Source organism: Hyla sarda, chromosome 1, assembly GCF_029499605.1.
Source record: "Hyla sarda isolate aHylSar1 chromosome 1, aHylSar1.hap1, whole genome shotgun sequence".
In the NCBI taxonomy this organism is placed as follows: Eukaryota; Metazoa; Chordata; class Amphibia; order Anura; family Hylidae; genus Hyla; species Hyla sarda.
Genome location: NC_079189.1, coordinates 378,695,168 through 378,715,959, shown reverse-complemented (window position 1 = coordinate 378,715,959; position 20,792 = coordinate 378,695,168). Strand labels below are relative to the sequence as shown.

The window sequence follows — 20,792 nt, the reverse complement described above, 5'->3', positions numbered from 1 at the left end:
AGTGGGAAGATGTTGCGGCTGCTGCTACTCCCACCTCTTGCAGAGGTAGTACTGGCAGATGGAGTGAAGTGTTGACTCAGCAGGGAGTAGAGAGTGGGTCCCCATTCGGCAGGTATTTGGTCCTGGAAAGCCATGGCAAGCTGGCAATGTAGCTTTTCCCCATAAAAAACCCTTTTATCCTCCTTTTCAAAAGGGGAAAAATCCCCCATTCTGGCTTTATATCAAGTGTCTTAGAGTGTGGCTTTCCAGTACTCATCTCTTTCCTTTATGCACACAATACACCTGTCAGTGTGCAAGCAAGAAAGCATACAGCTCGCCATCCTTGCCAGCCTCTCTGAGGGCCCAGCTGGTTCTAGCTCCATTCTTTACTGCCAAGGTTGTTCATCATGGACTTCATCGTTGTCATTAGACTTGTGCAGGACCAAAATGTTAGTTTCGTTTAGTTTTTTTTTTCGGCTAAATTTTTTTTGGTTCTGATAAACCTTCGGGATACAGTAATTAGTTTTATTCTTTTTTTGGTTCTATTTGGAAACTTCGGCTGTCGGATGCATTCGTTATTTCGAATCTTTTCGTTATATATATATCATTCGTTTCATTTTAGTTTTCGGACAATTTCGTTATTTGTTTTAATGCTTATTTCTAACGCTTATTTTTAACGCAGGCCTTGCTGATCCTCTCTTGTAAAAAAAAATAGCAGGTGTTACCTTAGCTTGTTTTGCATTTGTGTCTGTGCCAGAAGCCAAGTTTTCCTCTGGTAAACTGTCCATTTCTGCAGGACCAAAATGTTAGTTTCGTTTAGTTTTTTTTCGGTAAAATTTTTTTGGATTCTGATAAACCTTCGGGATACAGTAATTAGTTTTATTCTTTTTTTGGTTCTATTTGGAAGCTTCGGCTGTCGGATGCATTCGTTATTTCGAATCTTTTCGTTATATATATATCATTCGTTTCATTTTAGTTTTCGGACAATTTCGTTATTCGTTTCAATGCTTATTTCTAACGCTTATTTTTAAGGCAGGCCTTGCTGATCCTCTCTTGTAAAAAAAATAGCAGGTGTTACCTTAGCTTGTTTTGCATTTGTGTCTGTGCCAGAAGCCAAGTTTTCCTCTGGTAAACGGTCCATTTCTGCAGGACCAAAATGTTAGTTTCGTTTAGGTTTTTTTCGGTTACATTTTTTTGGATTCTGATAAACCTTCGGGATACAGTAATTAGTTTTATTCTTTTTTTGGTTCTATTTGGAAGCTTCGGCTGTCGGATGCATTCGTTATTTCGAATCTTTTCGTTATATATATATCATTCGTTTCATTTTAGTTTTCGGACAATTTCGTTATTCGTTTTAATGCTTATTTCTAACGCTTATTTTTAACGCAGGCATTGCTGATCCTCTCTTGTAAAAAAAATAGCAGGTGTTACCTTAGCTTGTTTTGCAGTTGTCTCTGTGCCAGAAGCCAAGTTTTCCTCAGGTAAACTGTCCATTTCTGCAAATCCAGTGACTCCACACTCCACACAGTAACACCAGGCACTCACAGGACTACCTCACAACCAATTAAACAGCCTCACTGTCTGTGATACAGTGGGGATCGACTGGAATAAGCTAATTGGCTAAAAGGTATCATGTGACAATGAACTCAGATTATGTGACTCCCAAGGACCAATTGAAAAATCAAATTAATTATTTACTTTCGTTGAACGGTTAACGAATGCATTCGTTATTTTACAAATGCATTAGTTATTTTACGAATGTATTTGTTAATCTGATGTTCACATTATTGTGGTTATTCGGAAAAGTTCCAAATATGTTTTCATGCGTTCGGATCAATCCGAACGTCCGAAAACGGTAACATTCGTATAAATTTGCATTCGTGACGAAACGAATTGCACATGTCTAGTTGTTATAATCATCACTGTTACTTTGTGTAGGGTCCTCATCCCCTATCCCTTTGACAGAGTTCATCTCCAAATCCTCTTCCTCCTTATCCAACTCATGCTTAAGAAGGACATCCATACTGCTACAAGCCAGATGTGAAAAATCCTTCATCCCTCCTTGCTCTATCATCATCAAGAGTGTTTGATCCAGGAGAAATATTAGCGATTTAACATCTCTAATTCCTCTGTTGACTTTGCTGACAAATAATGTTGCCTCTTTGAATGTCCAAAGCACGTGACATGTGTCTCTGATTAGCTGTCTGAGCTGAAAGTCACACTGGCTCCAAAAGCTGTCTGTCTGTGGCATTAGGTAATCTCTCACTGCCTTGTCTGCTGGTACAGGCGATCAAAACAATCATGTGTAATGTTGAGTTTCACTATGCTGGAATGTTGCAAATGAGGCTGTGTAGGGAAAGACCATTTTGGAACTGTATGTCTGTGATGGCATGTTTAAAGGCATAAGAATGGCTAAACCGAATGCAAACTTCCCTGCATATAGCCAGAACATCACAGTTTTTCATGAAATGTTTTCCAACAAGATTTAGCACATGTGCCATACAGGGAGAGTGTGTCATTCCACCCAGACAAAGCACAGCCACAAGGTTTGTGTCGTTATTGGTGACCACGTTACCAAAACTCAGATTACCAGCAGAGAGCCAATGTGAAACTTTCTGCTGCGGACAGGGCAGCAGCTCCTCCACTGTGTGGCAGTTCTTGCCCAGGCTTATCAGATGTAATAGAGTGTGGCAGCGCTTCACATTGCAGCAATGAAAGGAAGGAGGAAGGTAAGCTATGCTCTGCCCGGTGGGGGACTACAAGATGTCTGTGGAGGAGGACCTGGATGAGGCTAGGAGGCAGGTGTCAGAAGTTGAACAAAATCGGCACAACCATGGAGGAGTCACTATTTCCTGGCATTGTTGCAGCGGAGCTGCAGGATGTTTACCTAGGGGCTGTAAAAGACATGTATTGACCCTGGTCATAGCTACTGCTCCAAGTATCTACCATGGTATGCACTATGCTGCACACCGACAACTGCATGGAGCGGCCCACCCTCTCCTTTGCAGCAGCAGAATCACTGGACACAGAAATGCAGGCCAGCGCAGACCCCTGCACCATGATGTGTACTAATTGCTTTGTGTTGTAGGGTGGAAGCTTTTGAGGAGCTCGTTGTACAATTACAATGCTGGGATATGTAGTGCAGCAGAATCACTATACACACTAATGCAGGCCAGTCCAGGCCACTGCACAACGCCTCAAATTGCTTTGTGTTTTAGTTTGCAAGTTTTCAATTGATTGGCCCTGTAGTACCACATTAAGTTGTTCTGTGTGGGCTCACTGCTCAGCTTTTCTGTCTAAGATGGGCGCTTTAATGCACTGCATAGGGTTTTCGCACTACTTTTAGATTCACCCATATGCTGTTTTCTGATAAGCCTGGGAACTGTATACAATGATTGGCTAACCTGCGATCATGGGATCTTGCTGGTAGCAGGTATACTGGGCTACCCTGATGTCATCTCAGTGTTCCTATTTTCTCATCCTATGCATCCATGGGGCAAAATGCCATGTAGTCCTCATCCCTTCTCCTACAACTGTGCTATTAGGTTAGTCAGGCCAATGTGCATATTATTTAAGGTTGTTAGGTGAAATTATTGTATTAAATATTTCTCAGCTAGCAATATTTATTGGCCTTCGGTGTAAAAGCTAGAAAAGATGACTTTTTAGAATAAAATATGTTACCAGAGTCAAACATACTGTGTTAATGGATTTCCTGGCTCACAATTACTGTTGGATCTTTACAGAAAAGGCTGCTCCATGATAAGTGACAGGAGACTAAGGGGCCCATAATTTGTTCATAAACTGATGTTGTACAGGGGACCTTTGCTGTCTATGATCTGCAGCACATCTGGCAGGGATCTAGTAGTCAACAGTAGAAGGTTGTTGACTGTGACTACATATGTAAAGCCAATTGGCATATGTATGTTTAAGATTTGTGGAAATTAAACTCAATGTATTAGAGATCGCGGTTCTTAGTCCTTGTCCTGAAAGGTCACACAGTAGGCAGCAACAATAAACAGTAAGAGGTTGTTACATGGTAATTAACTTCTATGTTTCATTTTTAACAAAGTAACATTTGTTTCCAGCCTAGATGTCAGTTATCATAATGTAATTTACTTTCTTGTCCAGTCCTATTATTTGATTATAAACATTTGTCCTTGTCTTACTTTAAGTTACTACAATCCCATGTAAACAAGGAAATGCTTATGGGTGTTGAAAAGATATACCGCATGAATCAACCAGTTATTAGGTTTGATAGCTTGATGTGAATTAGGCCAAACTCTAGAGAAAAGTCAGAGTTAGTCACTTCAATAAATAAGAAACAATTATGTAGATTACTGTGTACAATAAATGGGTAACAAGTTTTCCTACAATGATAAAACACTGTACTGTACAGTATGGTTGTGCTAATCTATGTCCCTATTCAGAAGACCTTGCTGTCCAAACTTTAACTTTACACTATTTAGCTCTGTTCATGTTCATGATGCATTTTACACTCTGATGATATAATGCCTATATTTTTTACGTGTATTAGGTTTTATTTGTCTCATTTGTATGATATTCCAACTCCTCACAGATGTCCATTTTGACGCCATTTTGGGGCATATAAGGACAGTATGTACTTGCCATCTGAGGAAGGGAGTTTCAATATCCCGAAACGCGTCATTGCTATTTTATTATTTTATTTTTAACAATAAACCATTGATGCTTTGTACCCTGGTGTCGCCTGAGGATTTATGCAAGAGCAGTGTCAACACTTAGCAAACACTTTTTGAGAACATATGGCCTCGTGCAGCAAGACGCCTGACCATACAACAGTATAAGCTGCAGTTCTGGAGCCTTGTTAGATGCTTTTTGAGCTGATCCTTTTTTCTAAGATATCATGCACACAGCAGCCTCTGTGCTTTTAACAGTTGTTTAGCTACACCTCTATACTAACTATAAAAGCACTTGTTTTTTCAATCTTTGTATAATGAATAATGCTGTTCACATAGACAGTTGGCAAAAGTGACATTACAGAGCTTTTGGTCATCTTTTAGGTAGGCACCATTGTGTTTAGAAAGCACTTTAAAAAAAACTATTTAATAAAATACTTTCATAAAAATGATTGTACAAAATAAACCAATTATCCTATTTAAAGGTGTAGACATGGAAAACATTACAATTTGAGTGAACTTTTTTGAAGCTTGCTGCAAATAAACATAGAGGTTTGGGCATTGATATGAAGACAAATGAGACATATCAAACGTTTTCATCAATGTTTAGACCCAAAATGTTCTTGAAACGAGGCTTGAAATGTGCAGCTAAGCAAGTTCTCTTATGGTTCCATGTCACGTGACCTAGTAACTTGACTTATAAGCCTATGGAACTGTTCAGGTCTCGTAGACACAGAGCATGTGGCACGCTTATCTCCCTGGTCATTCTTTTCATTGGTCAGGATCTGACCAATAAAACTTTTGATTGTCCCTAGGTCATGTCAACCATTTTTTCAGTAACAGGTATGCTGTAAGTTATTAAATGCTATATTAAGGTCTAACAGCCTGGCCATTTTTATTCTAATGTAAATTGTATACTATACTATAATAGGTAATGTCTCAGCCTCTCTTGAAGAACTTGAGGATTGCGAAATGATATGGGTTTTCTATAATGACTCTCCATTTACATAATACATGTTCATTCTTTACAGAGTAATGAATTTCCTCATAGCGATGAACCAAACAGCAATGATCTTCAGAACAGGAAACAAATTAATGGAGACTCGGTAATTATTACTCAGGTAAGAGAATAGTTAACATGAATGATTTGTTTTCTTTCGGTTTGTTAGACTTTACAATTTCAGATAGATGTGTTTCTCATTCTTTTCTAGTTAAAGGGCAGTTCTCGTGTCATAAAGTGATGACACATTGCTAGGATACTTCATTTTGTGATCATGGGTGTTTATAATCTGAGACCCCCACAGATCTTTAGAAAGAAGAATTAGCTCTGCGGCCCATTAGTGCTGAATTGGCACTATGTTCCTTTCATTCTCAGGATCAGTGGGAGCCCCAGAAATCAGTCCACACCAAACATAAAGTGATGACAAAACCTGGCAATATGCTTTCCCTTCTGATATGGTTATTCATGTAAACATGGTAGATTATTTTTTTTTATGTTTCTCTCAGTTTTTTTTTTGTATTTTTCATTTCAGCTTGATGATGATACATTATCTACTAAATATAATAAAGGAGACTCAAAGCATAAAAGGTAACTTGGCTATTCTGCTTTGCAACATTTAACACATACCGTATTTATCGGGGTATACCACGCACCGGCCTATAACACGCACCCTCATTTTACCAAGGATATTTGGGTAAAAAAAGTTTTTTACCCAAATATCCATGAAAAAATGAGGGTGCATGTGTGCGCGTGTATACCCCGATATACCCCCAGGAAAGGCAGGGGGAGAGAGGCCGACGCTGCCCGCTTCTCTCCCCCTGCCTTTCCTGGGGTCTAGAGCCCTGCTGTCAGCCCTTTTCACCCCCTGGTTATCGGCGCCGCTGCCCGTTCTGTCCCCCTGACTATCGGTGCCGGCGCCGATGGCCAGGGGGAGAGAAGCGGCGCCGACAGCCAGGGGGAGAGAAGGGGCAGCGGCACCCATTGCCGGCGCCGCTGCCCCGTTGCCTCCCCCCATCCCCGGTGGCATAATTACCTGAGTCGGGTCCGCGCTTCTCCAGGCCTGAGTCGGGTCTGCGCTGCTCGGGTCCGCGCTGCTCTGCTGCTCCAGGCCTCCGTCGTTGCTATGCGCTGAACGGCGCGGTGCATGACGTCAGAGCGCCGCGCCGTGCATAGCAACGACGCTGGGGACCGGCGTTGTTTCTATGCACGGCGCGGCGCTCTGACGTCATGCGCCGCGCCCTTCAGCGCATAGCAACGACGGAGGCCTGGAGCAGCGGAGCAGCGCGGACCCGACTCAGGTAATTATGCCACCGGGGATGGGGGGAGGCAACGGGGCAGCGGCGCCGGCAATGGGTGCCGCTGCCCCTTCTCTCCTCCTGGCTGTCGGCGCCGCTTCTCTCCCCCTGGCTATCGGCGCCGGCACCGATAGTCAGGGGGACAGAACGGGCAGCGGCGCCGATAACCAGGGGGTGAAAAGGGCCGACAGCAGCGCTCTAGACCCCAGGAAAGGCAGGGGGAGAGAAGCGGGCAGCGACGGCCTCTCTCCCCCTGCCTTTCCTGGGGGGGTATCGGCGTATAACACGCACACAGACTTTAGGCTAAAAATTTTAGCCTAAAAAGTGCGTGTTATACGCCGATAAATACGGTATTTTACTATCTGATAAATTGTCTTGCTTTATTATGTCAGATTAAAAGCATGTTCACATATCCAAGAAAAACACATGGCTACGTCTGATGTGATTTTACAGTTCTCTTAATCATAGATCATGTTGGATCAGTAGCATTGCTACTCTAGGTGACACCCCCAAGTGGGTCATTACTGTGGCTGACCTTAGCTGTGCTGCACTACAATGTATAGGTTCTTACACATGTTGGGTATACTATGCAGCTAGTGTATGGATAGCATGCAAAGTTTTAAAGGGGTACTCCGGGGGAAAACTTTTCTTTTAAATCAACTGGTGCCAGAAAGTTAAACAGATTTGTAAATTACTTCTATTAAAAAATATTAATCCTTCCAGTACTTATTAGCTGCTGAATACTACAGAGGAAATTCTTTTCTTTTTGGACCACAGTGCTCTCTGCTGACACCTCTTTCCATTTTAAGAACTGTCCAGAGTAGGAGAAAATGCCCATAGAAAACATATGCTGCTCTGGACAGTTCCAAAAATGGACAGAGATGTCAGCATTGTGCTTGTGATGTCAGCAGAGAGCTCTGTGTTCCAAAAAGAAAATAATTTCCTCTGTAGTATTCAGCAGCTAATAAGCTGTACTGGAAGGATTAAGATTTTTAATAGAAGTAATTTATAAATCTGTTTAACTTTCTGGCACCAGTTGATTAAAAAAAAAAAAAAGTTTTCCTCCGGAGTACCCCTTTGACTCGGCCGTAGTTCCTTCAGAAAGCCGCCCCAGTGTTATATGGGAAAAAAATACCTTGGGAGGGGAGCAGTTGGTAACACCATTTTGTACCACCCTGGGTGACACCAAATCTAGCTATACCACTGAGTTGGTCTATGAATAAGGCAACTGTTAAAATGGGTCATACCAATGATTCTGAAACCTTCTCTGATCAGTAGTACACATACACTCAGGACATATCAATATCTGTATCTATACTTGACATAAAAATGGGAATTAGCCCCTTAAGGACGCAGGGTTTTTCCGTTTTTGCATTTTCATTTTTTCCTCATCACCTTCTAAAAATCATAACGCTTTAAATTTTGCACCTAAAATTCCATATTATGGCTTATTTTTTGTGCCACCAAATCTGCTTTGTAGTGACATTAGTCATTTTACCAAAATATCCACGGCGAAGCAGAAAAAAATTAATTGTGCAACAAAATTGAAGAAAAAATGGCATTTTGTAATTTTTGGGGGCTTCTGTTTCTACGCAATTCATTTTTCGATAAAAATGACATCTTATCTTTATTCTGTAAGTCCATACGGTTAAAATGATACCCTACTTATGTAGGTTTGATTTTGTATTACTTCTAAAATAAATCATAACTACATGCAGGAAAATGTATACGTTTAAAATTGTCATCTTCTGACCCCTATAACTTTTTTTATTTTTCCACTAATGGGCCAATATGAGGCATATTTTTTGCGCCGTGATCTGAAATTTTTACTGGTACCATTTATATATTGATCGGACTTTTTGATAGCTTTTTATAAATTTTTTCATGATATAAAAAGTGACCAAAAATACGCTATTTGCGGTCTAATTAATGATATATTTTATAGTCGGGACATTTCTGCACGTGGCGATACCACATATGTTTATTTACACAGTTTTTTTTTTTTATGGGAAAAGGGGGGTGATTCTTACTTTTATTAGGGAAGGGGTTAAATGATCTTTATTAACTTTTATTTTTTATTTTTTTTGCAGTGTAATATCCCCCCTAGTGGCTATGACACTGAACATACCGATCTCATACACATATCATTGCCATGCATTGACACGGCGAAGATCAGTGTTATCGGTGGTCGATTGCTCAAGCCTGGATTTTAGGCTTGGAGCAATCAATCACCGATCGGACGTAACGGAGGCAGGTGAGGGGACCTCCGCTCGCATTCTAGCTGATCGGGACATCGTGATTTCACCACGATGGTCCCGATCAGCCCGACTGAGCTGCCAGGAAGCTTTTACTTTCATTTTAGACACGGTGATCAAGTTTGAACGTCGCATCTAAAGGGTTAATAGCACGTGGCATAATGATTGGTGCCGCATGTAATTAGCCCAGGGTCCCGGCTGTCATTAGCCACCGGGACCAACCCGGTATGACGCACGTCGTGGCGTGACCCCAGGTTGTATACCGGGACCGGGTGCAGGGCGTACAGGTATGCCCTGCATCATTAAGAGGTTAAACAATAGGTCATTTTTCCGCTAACACATTCCCTTTAAGTAATAGAAGGCTATGATTGTTTTGTTGCCCTAAGTGGAGACTTTTTAAGTACCTTAGTGGTATGAAACGATTTATACTTCGTGTTCTGTTCCACCCCTTCCCGCTGGACATCTTCCACATAAGGTTGGAAAAAAGAAGTCGTTTTTTAACAAATTGGTGGGTGCTCCGTAGTCTTGATTTCTACTATATAGACTGTTATCGATGTGCATTACATGCAACACAGAGCACCTAGATCCTGTTGATATGCTGAGGGACAAACTGTGTCCACATGCTGCAGCGCTATAGCGAGCAGTGAGACATAAGCTGTAGTGCTCTGCCAGATGGACCATCCTTCTCCTACTAACTTTTACTACAACATCCCTATAAATGATTTGTTAATTCACTTGTAAGAAATAGACTCTAGCAGCAAACTCCCCTTCAAATGGGGTTTTCTTCTGCTGGGCCTTTATTGTTGTCCCAAAGTTTGGTACAACCTTGGGCATAGTGACTACCCAACCTTGAATTGTCCTTCAATATCACATTTATACAATGTATTCATTGTGATTGATGCAGAGTAGCACAGTTATTACATGGCTTCTATGTTTGCTATAAATACAACCAATTCTGTTGCTGCTTTTAGAAAGTAATTTTCATCAAACGTTGATCTTAATACATAGGTTGGTTTACATAATGTTTAATTCTTGATCTTAATATATATTTCCTTTCACAGATGCTTTGAAGAGAGATATGATGCCGTATGTTCTTTTTACAACAAACATAAAAACATTATTAAATATGTGATCTATGGCATTTTGGTGGCAGGTAAGAATGAATGATCCCAGTGCAAGACAGTTCTTAGGCTCCATTCATAATGAAAAACAATGATCAGCAGGCCAATGTGATGAATAAAAACATTGCGGAAAGCTAGGCTTATGGTGTTAACCAGACAGGGACATAATGCAGTTTTACTAAGTACATATGCTTACTTGATCTTACAGGAGAGCCATCAGGAAGCAAAGACTACGGGGGAGATTTATCAAAATCTGTCCAGAGGAAAATTTGCCCAGTTGCCCATAGCAACCAATCAGCTCGCTTCTTTCATATTTACCAAGGCCTCTGCAAAATGAAATAAGCAGTCTGATTGATTGCTATGGGCAACTGGTCGACTTTTCCTTTGCACAGGTTGTGATAAATCTCCCCTACATGTACACCTACCATTCCATTGATGCGTGTCTTGTACAGCAGTTACATTAGTTAGCCATTTAGATCATCCTTCTCTGATCAATTAGAATAGAGGTTTCCAAATCTAGTTAGCATGCTGCCCCCTTTTTTTTTTTTTTTTGAAAAATAAAAAATTATCTACTTTGTTTAGTAAACAATCAGAAATATTCAGTGAGAAATTTGTGTAATGTATCTATATTTCTACATGTGTCTTACAAGATTGTAAAGAAATATGTTGGAAAGAAAAAACTTTAAGGCTATGTTGATGTTTTTGTTTGCCTGTTTAGGCTAGGCTTACATTTGTGGTCGAGGCTACAACATGAACAAGCTGCCTGGGACTAATCACTAAAACTTGTAGTAATATCAGAAGTGTGCATAAAACCTCAACCGTGGGCACGCCTAGAGGGCCTAGATGGAGAATGATAGAATAAGGGAGGGTTTGTTGGGTGTCAACGAACGCCGGACATGCCTTGACCTGTATGCAGGGGGGCGTTATTTATACTCTCATGCCCCCTCCCACAAAATCAGCCTTAACAGGCTTTCACTTGTGGTCGAGGCTACAACGTGAACAAGCTACCTGAGACTAATCACTACAACCTGTAGTAATATCAGTAATAATGATAACAGTAGTAACGATAATAATAAAATACCACTAGCGGTCAGAAGTGTGCCCAAAACCACGACAGTGGGCACGCCTATAGAGAGCCAAAAAACCTGACAGTAGTCGAGAAAACCAATCATCACTTACCTCGTCCAAACACTGGACCTTGAAGAATAATACAGAAAACCAGGAACCAGGTTTCCGGGGCATACAAAGCCTGTGTAACATCTGTTGGACTGGCTGTAAATGTTGTATTTGCACCTGTATGAATAATGGTACTTAACATGATAGTTAGTAGTGAACTACAACCTCTTGCAGGACCCCGCCCATAAAGGGCCAAAACCCCTAAAAATGTCCTTTGATTCCCTACCATTACCTGTTTGTGATATTACTGCTCTGAATATGTGTCAGTAACAATAAGCACGCATTATTTGACCCTGCAGATGTGGAAAGCATAACAGGTATACTACCTCCTATGAGTCGTGATATTATTGCCCTGAAGGTGTGTCATTAACAATAAATACTACTCAATACATCCCCCTGCAGATGTGGCAGGCACAACGGGAATACTGCCGACTAAGAGCCTTGATATTATTGTTCTGAAAACGTGTCAGTAGCAAATATGCAATGCCACTCCCTGCAGATGTGACAGGCATAGCATATACAGGACATCACATATTGCTCTGAAAATGTGTCAGTAACAATAATTATGTGGTGCATCCCCCTGCAGACGTGGCAGACATAACAGGTATACTACCACGTAAAAGTCGTGATATTGTTGCTCTGAAAAGGTCTCAGTAACAACAATGCACAGTGCATCCCCCTGCCAGCGTGGCAGGCATAACGGGTATACTACCACCTATGGGAGGTGATATTATAGCTCTAATGTGTCAGTAACAATAATTATGCAGTGCATCCCCCTGCCAACGTGGCAGGCCCAACATGTTTGTTTTTTTTTTGCTGCGAGCATATGCACAGTATAAATGCTTTGAGCGTACCTACAGTATGACTGCTATGAGTGTGTGTGCAGTATAAATTCTATAAATATATTTGCAGTATAAATGCCAAGAGTATACGAGCAGCGTGAATGCTAAGAGTGGACGAGCAGTATAAATGCTATGAACGTGCGTACAGTATAATGCTATGAGCATGTGTGCGGTATAAACGCTATGAGCATGCATTCAATATTAATGCTAAGAACGTACGTACAGTATAAATGCTGTGAGCGTGGCTGCAGTATAAATGCTAAGAACTTACGTACATTATAAATGCTATGAGTGTGCGTGCAGTATAAATGCTATGAATGTGCGTACATTATAAATGCTATGAGTGTGCATACAGTATAAATGCTACGAACGTGCAAACAGTATAAATGCTGTGAGCGTGCGTACAGTATAAATGCTATGAGCATGCGCACAGTATGAATGTTATGAGCGTATGTACACTATAACACCATGAGAGTGCGTGCAATATAAATGTTATGAGCATGAGTGCAGTATAAATGCTATCAGTGTCCGTGCAATCAAAATGCTATGAGCATACGTTCAGTATAATGCTATGAGCGTAAGTGCAGTATAGATGCAAGACTGTATTAGCAGGATAAATGCAATGAGCGTACAAGCAGTATAAATGCTGTGAGCGTACGTGCAGCATAAAAGCTATAGGCGTACATGCAGTATGAATGTTCTGTCCATATGTGCCGTATAAGCGCATGTCCCCATTGCAATACACCTAATACAGACATAGGGCAATGGTACGGAGTGTGCAATAGAGCTTATCATCCATGATGCAAACTATCAGTAGCACAACGCAGCAAGATGACACATCAGATGAATGTGAACTGTCCCATTCAAATAAATGTGATCAGTTCTAGCATCAGTTTCCCTCTGGCACATTTTCTACAGCACCAGAGGGAAAAAATGCTGGACGATGTATATACGAAAAGGAGGCCTTAAAGGGGGACTCCACTGCCCTGCTTCCGGAGCTCCGCTCCCCAGCACCCGGAAGTTTATTGTTCCGAACACTGTGTGCGGGCTTCCGTGTTCAGGGCCGCCCCTCGTGACATCATTCCCGCCCCCTCAACAAAAGTATATGGGAAGGGGGCGTGGCTGCCATCACGCCCCCTTCCCATAGACTTTCGTTGAGGGGTATGCGTGTCGTCACGAGGGGGCGGCTCTGAACACGGCAGCCCACACACAACATTTGGAACAGTAAACTTCCGGACGCTGGGGAGCGGAGCTCCGGAAGCAGGGCAGCGGAGTACCCCTTTAAAGGTCTGTAAAAGGCCATACAGTTTTTTTTATATAACTCAAAAAAAATCTGGACTATAAGGCGCAGGGACTTTTATAGCAAGATGTTTTCTTGCTAATAATAATGCCTTATGGTCTGAAAAATATGATAATCATAAGATATTCATTCTATGTTATATAACAGATAAATAAGGAATGGTTTCTCAAACTTTTCTTCCTGCTTCCACCACCTCTATATGTTTATTCAGTGCCCTTAATTTGCACCCAACACTACTACCCAGCCCCCTGCCTGCATAGTGTGTTATTCCTCTTGGCCCTCTGAGTTGGGGGGGGGGATCATTGGGAGGATTAATTGCTTGCCAATCCAACTATTGAGTGAGTAATGCATTTATTAAGGTCTGGTGACAAGTAAATAGACTACCTAAAAGGTGTCTCTTGATTTCCATTCATGAAAGAGTCGCACCGTTTAAGTTAATAAATGCACTGCTTAAAATGATATGATGCGTATGGTATTTAGGTCATTGAAAAGTGTTGTACAAGAATATAAATGGAATGTCGTATCCCAGAATGCTGTGCCAGATTTATTGCTGAAGGTATTCCGTGGGAACGGAAAGAAAGAAACCTTGTTGCGGCGCTCACCAGGCGATATGTTTCATATTGAAGCAGGAGGTAAGTAGTTCTTCAGAATAAAATGACCTATACGGAAAAAATAATTAAAAAGAATAGTGGTTTATTCAATAAAAGTAATGGACTACGCGTTGCAAGGGGCAGGACCCCCTCTTCCTCAGGTCGCATAGTCCAGACTATTGGACCTGAGGAAGAGGGGGTCCTGCCCCTCAAAACGCGTAGTCTGTTACTTTTATTGAATAAACCGCTATTCGTTTTTATTATTTTTACTGTCCGTATCGGTTATTTTATTCTGAAGAACTACTTACCTCCTGCTTCAATATGAAACATATTGACTGGTGAGCGCCGCAACGAGGTTTATTTCTTTCCGTTCCCATGGAATACCTTCAGCTCTACACTACCACCCAGAGACTATCTCCGGCATTGGATTTCCTCAGGCAGCTCCTGGCTCCTTACCCTGGAATTGGGTGACATACGTTGATAGATGTTGTACTCTACGTACAACATCCCCGGGTTACCATAACCTTGTTACTGTACTTGCACTGGATTTTACCGGAGTAACGGCACAAGTTGCGCTCCCTATCTGTCTCTCCCACTCCCTTTTTCTTTTTTATGTGCATGCCAGATTTATTCTCATTTACATTACAGACAAGGGAGGACTGACCGGCCAGTCCGATTGGACGTAGTCCGAGTGCCGGGCCGGGTACAGGGCCCGCCGCTGCTGCCACTCCTGAGGATCCAGGACATGAACCGGATCCCCAGCAGACACACTGCCTTCTCCTGTATGTGCAGTACACGCACATACAGGATAAGTTGTCCCCTCTGTGTGAGTCGCATCTGCGACCTACAAAGAGGAGACGTAACCTCTACCCCCATGCAGCGCAGGCACCGATGACGTCACTCGTCCGTGCCTGCACTGCTACGCTCCGGAGGAGAAAATCCCTGCATGGGACATCAGGTGAGCATTATTATTTTTTTATTTTCAACCTGGGAAGGGAGAGGGGGGAGAAAATTGACTGCCTGCACCTACTGGAGAGGTAGGGGGACTCTATCTCTGCTGCCTACACCTACTGCAGGGGGGGACTCTAACTCTGCTACCTACACCTACTGGGGGGGCTCTAACTCTGCTGTCTATATCTACTGGGGGAACGGGGACTCAAACTCCTCTGCCTACACCTACTGGGGAGGAGACTCTAACTCTGCTGTCTACACCTATTGGGGGGGACTCTAACTCTGCTGCTACACCTACTGGGGGGGACTCTAACTCTGCTGTCTACACCTACAGAGGGGGGACTCTAACTCTGCTGCCTGTACCTACTGGGGAGGGGACTATAACTCTGCTGCCTACACCTACTGGGGGGGACTCTAACTCTGCTGTCTACACCTACTGGTGGGGGGGGGACTCTAACTCTGCTGCCTACACCTACTGGGGAGGGACTATAACTTTGCTGTCTACACCTACTGGGGGGACTCCTACTGGGGGGGACTCTAACTCTGCTGTCTACACCTACTGAAGGAGAAATCTAACTCTACTGTCTACACCTACTGGGGGGGACTCTAACTCTGCTGCCTACACCTACTGGGGGACTCTAACTCTGCTGTCTACACCTACTGGGGGGACTCTAACTCTGCTGTCTACACTTACTGAGGGGGACTCTAAATCTGCTGTCCACACCTTCTGGGGGGTGGACTCTAACTCTGCTGCCTATACCTACTGGGGGGACTCTAACTCTGCTGCCTACACCTACTGTGAGGGCACTCTTACTCTGCTGTCTACACCTACTGGGTGGCGGGGCTCTAATTCTGCTGCCTACTCCTACTGGGGGGAACTCTAACTCTGCTGTCTACACCTACTGGTGGAGGGACTCTAACTCTGCTGTCTACACCTACTGGGGGGACTCTAACTTTAATCACTTATATTGTATACAGATCTCTGTACAGCTGGTATCTACCGCCATATGGTCCTGTATATAATCAATTACATTGTATACAGATCCTGTATAGTATACTGGTCTGTGTATAGTAGTTTTATTTAGTACAGTATGGCGGTATTATCCAGTTATTGTGTGGTGGTATATATATTTACTGCGTGCATACTGGTATTATTTGTCATGGAAAATAATTTTACCTGACGTTAAGTTTCTTATATATAAAATTTAGTTTATTTTGTGTGTAGGGGTGGTGGAGGGATTTGGGTGAAATAGGGGCAGAAGTGTGACCAGTGGCAGAGCATCGCAGGGGGCCCTTTCTTTTTGGTTTGGGGGCCCTGAGTGTTGTCACTTCGCCCCTGATTACAGATGTAGCATGAATTGTAGCTGAAATTTACACTAGAAGCACAGCGCTTGAACAGCATTACTGCCTTATTTAATAATGTTGCCTACACATGTCAAAAGTTTTGATTGCACTAGGTCTCATTCCCGCTGCAATCGCGATCTACAGTCTGGTGAAGTGCGTGGTAGTGCTCTTCACTACCTGGCTGCCCGGCAAATGATACCTTTTCATTTCATAGACTATGGTCTGGATAAGTATCCACTTACAGGTAACCTGTGTGGGTCCAAATTAGGATAAGAGGTATAATTTGGCCAAATGAAAAGCAACATTAATGAATACACAGACAAGCTGGTAAGGAGTCAATAATGTGCTGATCTGTTTATTTTTTTTTAAAAAGCTACCCACCTTTTATACACTGGGTATATACTGAGTGTATGTCACAGGTTATACAATTATACATGCATATCAATTAATCAGAAGACAACTTCTTGCTTTCACAGTCCTTGGCTAATCTCACAGAAATCCCTCAGCTATTTGTTATCAGCTATTCCTTTCTCGGAATTCATCTACTTGTACCAGTTAAGACCAACTCCTTGGTCTTCATTACAGGGGTATTCCAGGGGGAAAAAAAACTTTTTTTTTTTTTTTTATATCAACTGCTTCCAGAAAGTTAAACAGATTTGTAAATTACTTCTATTAAAAAATCTTAATCCTTCCAATAATTATCAGCTGCTGAAGTTGAGTTGTTCTTCTCTGTCTGGCAACAGTGCTCTCTGCTGACATCTCTGCTTGTCTTGGGAACTGCACAGAGTAGAAGAGGTTTGTTATGGGGATTTTCTTCTACTCTGGACAATTTCTGAGACACGTGTCATCAGAGAGCCAGAAAAGAACTACTCAACTTCAGCAGCTCATAAGTACTGAAAGGATTAAGAATTATAGAAGTAATTTACAAATCTGTTTAACTTTCTGGAGCCACTTGATATATATAAAAAAAAGTTTTTTCCTGGATAACCCCTTTAATTCAATTTATTTTTCTAACAATTTCTGTACTTCGAATTATTTACAGTTTATGTTCCATGTCAACTAATACAATGAAAGTGACGGGTTTGAGTGACAGTCAGGGAGTGAGGCATTTATTGCTGTGCACTTCATCTAGCTGTAGCTCACAATTTAAACTGTTGACATATCTGGACAACATGTCAAAGGTTGTTCTAAATGAGATTTTAAGAGGTGTACACTTCTTGCTATATCAAGGAAGTTTAAACCAGTGCACTTTAAGGAGTGTGATAAATGTCCCCTTTTCTTTGTAAAGATTTTAAATACTTAAAGAGATTTGACATTATTTCTTCATTAGAAAGATGTATTATTAAAGCAGTTGTACAGTGAAAGAAACAACCTGATTTTGGTGTTAAAAAGTACAATGAAGCAACTTCCTAATATAGTGCTGTCCATATCAGCTGTGCTGCTCCCTTGTAAGCTGTGACATCACATCACAGTTTCTTAAAGCAGTCTGCTGTGTTCCTTCTCCCCCTCTCCTCCTGACAGTACAGGACGAGACCAGTGATGTGAAGGGGCAGCTAGTATTTACTGCTCATTAGATTTATGATTCATTAGATAAGGCAGCATTAAGCCCATTCTGACAGAAGCTATTGCAACTGAGAAGGCTTCCTGCTGCCTTATATAATGAATTATAAATCAAATGAGCAGTATATACCAGCAGCCCCTTCACATTACTGGTCTTGTCGTGTGCTGACATGAGGAAAGGTGGGAGAAGGGGACAGAGAAGACTGCTTTGAGAGCCTGTGACATGGAAGTTCTCTGCACTATGGCTAATAACGTTATATTAGTAAGCTGCTTTATTATACTTTTTGGCAACCTATACAGGTTGTTTCTATTTTGATGGACAACCCCTTTAATGTAATTCAAAAGTCAGATATGCCCACTGGTTATGTGAAATAGTACATTTCTTAAATTTTGAGGAAAATTTTGTTAGTGTACATTTATTTTAGTCAAACACAGAAGGATGGTTCAGCAATCCAATCCATTTCCAAAGTGTAAATTTGAAAAAGTAACAATGACATGCAAGGGGTAAGACAAAGAAGGAGGATGTGGTTGTCCCCAGATCTGCCATCTTTGTATACCTATTAGGGCTTATGCTGACATCATACACTCTAATAATGTACAGAGGTACTGTTTTGTTTTACAAAAGCTATCAAGCTACTATCTACATGGTCAGGACCCCTGGTGGACCCTAAAACAAAAAGTTGTAAAAAAATGTTTTGAAAAATGTATACCGTATGGAGAATGCTGTACTAAACTAAACCCGATAATTGCAGAATTACTGGATTCCATTTCACCCAAAAAGTCTATAAGTTCTTCAATATATTATATATTCCCCAAGATTAATCCAGTCATCTTACAAAAAAACAAGCCCCTCAAGTGGCTACATCAATGAAAAAAATAAAAATAAAAACAAATTATGGCTCTCAATAGGAACAAATGAAAAATCTAAAAAAAAACAATTCACTGTGAATTAAAGGGGTACTTCCATTTCTTAAAGGGGTACTTCCATTTCAACTAACATAGTTCAACTTGTAGGGCAAGTCTAGTTAAGTATTTTTGCAAATACATACATTTTTCAAATTTGCCCTCTTTTCCTAAAATTCCTGCTCCTTTCCCCCTGCTTCTTTTCCGACATACACCTTTTTCTAGCCTGTACAATCTATGTAATTATGTTATTCTCATGTGACCTTAAATATATGTCAATTAATAAATGACAACATACTTTCTTTAAGGTTTCCTGGCGATGGTGATCGCCGCCTGTACTTTGAACTTCAGAAGGGCGCTGGCTCTCTTTGTTCTAACTCTTCTGGTCATCTTTTTTGTCTGCTGGGATTTATTTATGGACCGTTATGAAGGCAAAATTGTCAAGTTCTTCTCCCCTGTTGGTTCTTTTTTAAAAAGACAATGGTTTTGGTTGAAATGGTAAGTGCTCTATAACCTCAGTTAGCATGTCTAGAAAAATGTCCCATAGAAATGTAATGCTACTAATGAGTTTGATTTGCACTCATAAATGTATATGACAGATAACTCCGCTAGCAATACAGAGGAGATAAGAGATTTCAAGCTGCTTAGGAGCTCTTAAGAAAAAATAGCTGTCATAATATAAAATATGTGAATTAAATATGATTAATAATAATAATGTCTATGGTGGGTCACCTCTTTACTTACCCTGGAGTTGTGATTTACATGGAAACTTGGCTCCACTTGAACATACTTTGATGCCATGATAAGTTTCCATTATCTTTGCCAATACGCCATATTAATGATTCTACCTCACCACTTAGACTGACATCTGCAACATTTTTGTCAGTAGAAAGGGGAATTTGCACAGTCCCATTGTTGCCCCATTTCTTTCTCAATAGACATCTGGGGTAATATGACACACGCTACAATATAACCACATACTGGCATACTGCAGGTCCTTCTATATTTGGAAATGCACAGCACTGTGCATAGGTTTTAGGCAGGTGTGGAAAAATGCTGAAAAGTAGTAGAAGTGATAGTAGTTTATTTTTATCAATTAAACTGAAAAATGAATGAACAAAAGAAAGATCTAAATTAAGGGTTGGGTCACGTGTGCAAAATCAGTTGAAGAAAATATGCAGCAAAATATGTGCCATATTTTGCTGCATATTTTCTGCAACTGATTTTGCTACTCATTGACTTCATTGAGCAAGAAAATATGCAGCAGCAAAATATGGCACGTCTGACCCTGTACTAAATCAATATTTGGTGCGGAGGGGCTCCCCAGGAAGGTTGATCCAAACATCTCGGAGAAATAACCAGTTATTCTGTGGATGTAGGCTTGCTCAAATCCTTCAGTGTTTTCATGTAATCCTAGACAGACTCTATGGGGAGAGTTATCAAAACCTGTCCAGAGGAAAAGTTGTCCAGTTGCCTATAGCAACCAATCAGATCGCTTCTTTCATTTTGCATGGGCCTTGTTAAAAATGAAAGAAGCAATATGATTGGTTGCTATGGGCAACCGGGCAACTTTTCATCTGGACAGGTTTTGATAAATCTCCCCCTATGATGTTGAGTTCAGGGCTCTGTGTGGACCGGATCATCAGTTTCAGGACCCCTTGTTCTGTTTCACATTAAATATAATTCTTAAAGGGGCACTCCAGTGGAAAAACATTTTTTTAAATCAACTGGTTCCAGAAAGTTAAACAGATTTGTAAATTAGTTCTATTTAAAAATCTTAATCCTTCCAGTACTTGTCAGTTGCTGTATACTACAGAGGAA

General features: G+C 41.3%; 1 protein-coding gene across 3 annotated transcripts in view; it reads left to right on the top strand.

Moving 5' to 3' along the window:
- Nucleotides 1-20,792, top strand: part of SLC28A3 (solute carrier family 28 member 3) — a 142,440-nt gene that overhangs the window by 75,092 nt on the left and 46,556 nt on the right. For all 3 annotated transcript variants that reach the window (XM_056524232.1, XM_056524222.1, XM_056524241.1), the window contains exons 2-5: nt 5,666-5,755; nt 6,167-6,222; nt 10,246-10,337; nt 19,280-19,469. In XM_056524232.1, the coding sequence (XP_056380207.1) occupies nt 19,291-19,469 (179 nt within the window). In that variant the 5' untranslated portion in view covers nt 5,666-5,755; nt 6,167-6,222; nt 10,246-10,337; nt 19,280-19,290. The remainder of the gene's footprint in view (nt 1-5,665; nt 5,756-6,166; nt 6,223-10,245; nt 10,338-19,279; nt 19,470-20,792) is intronic.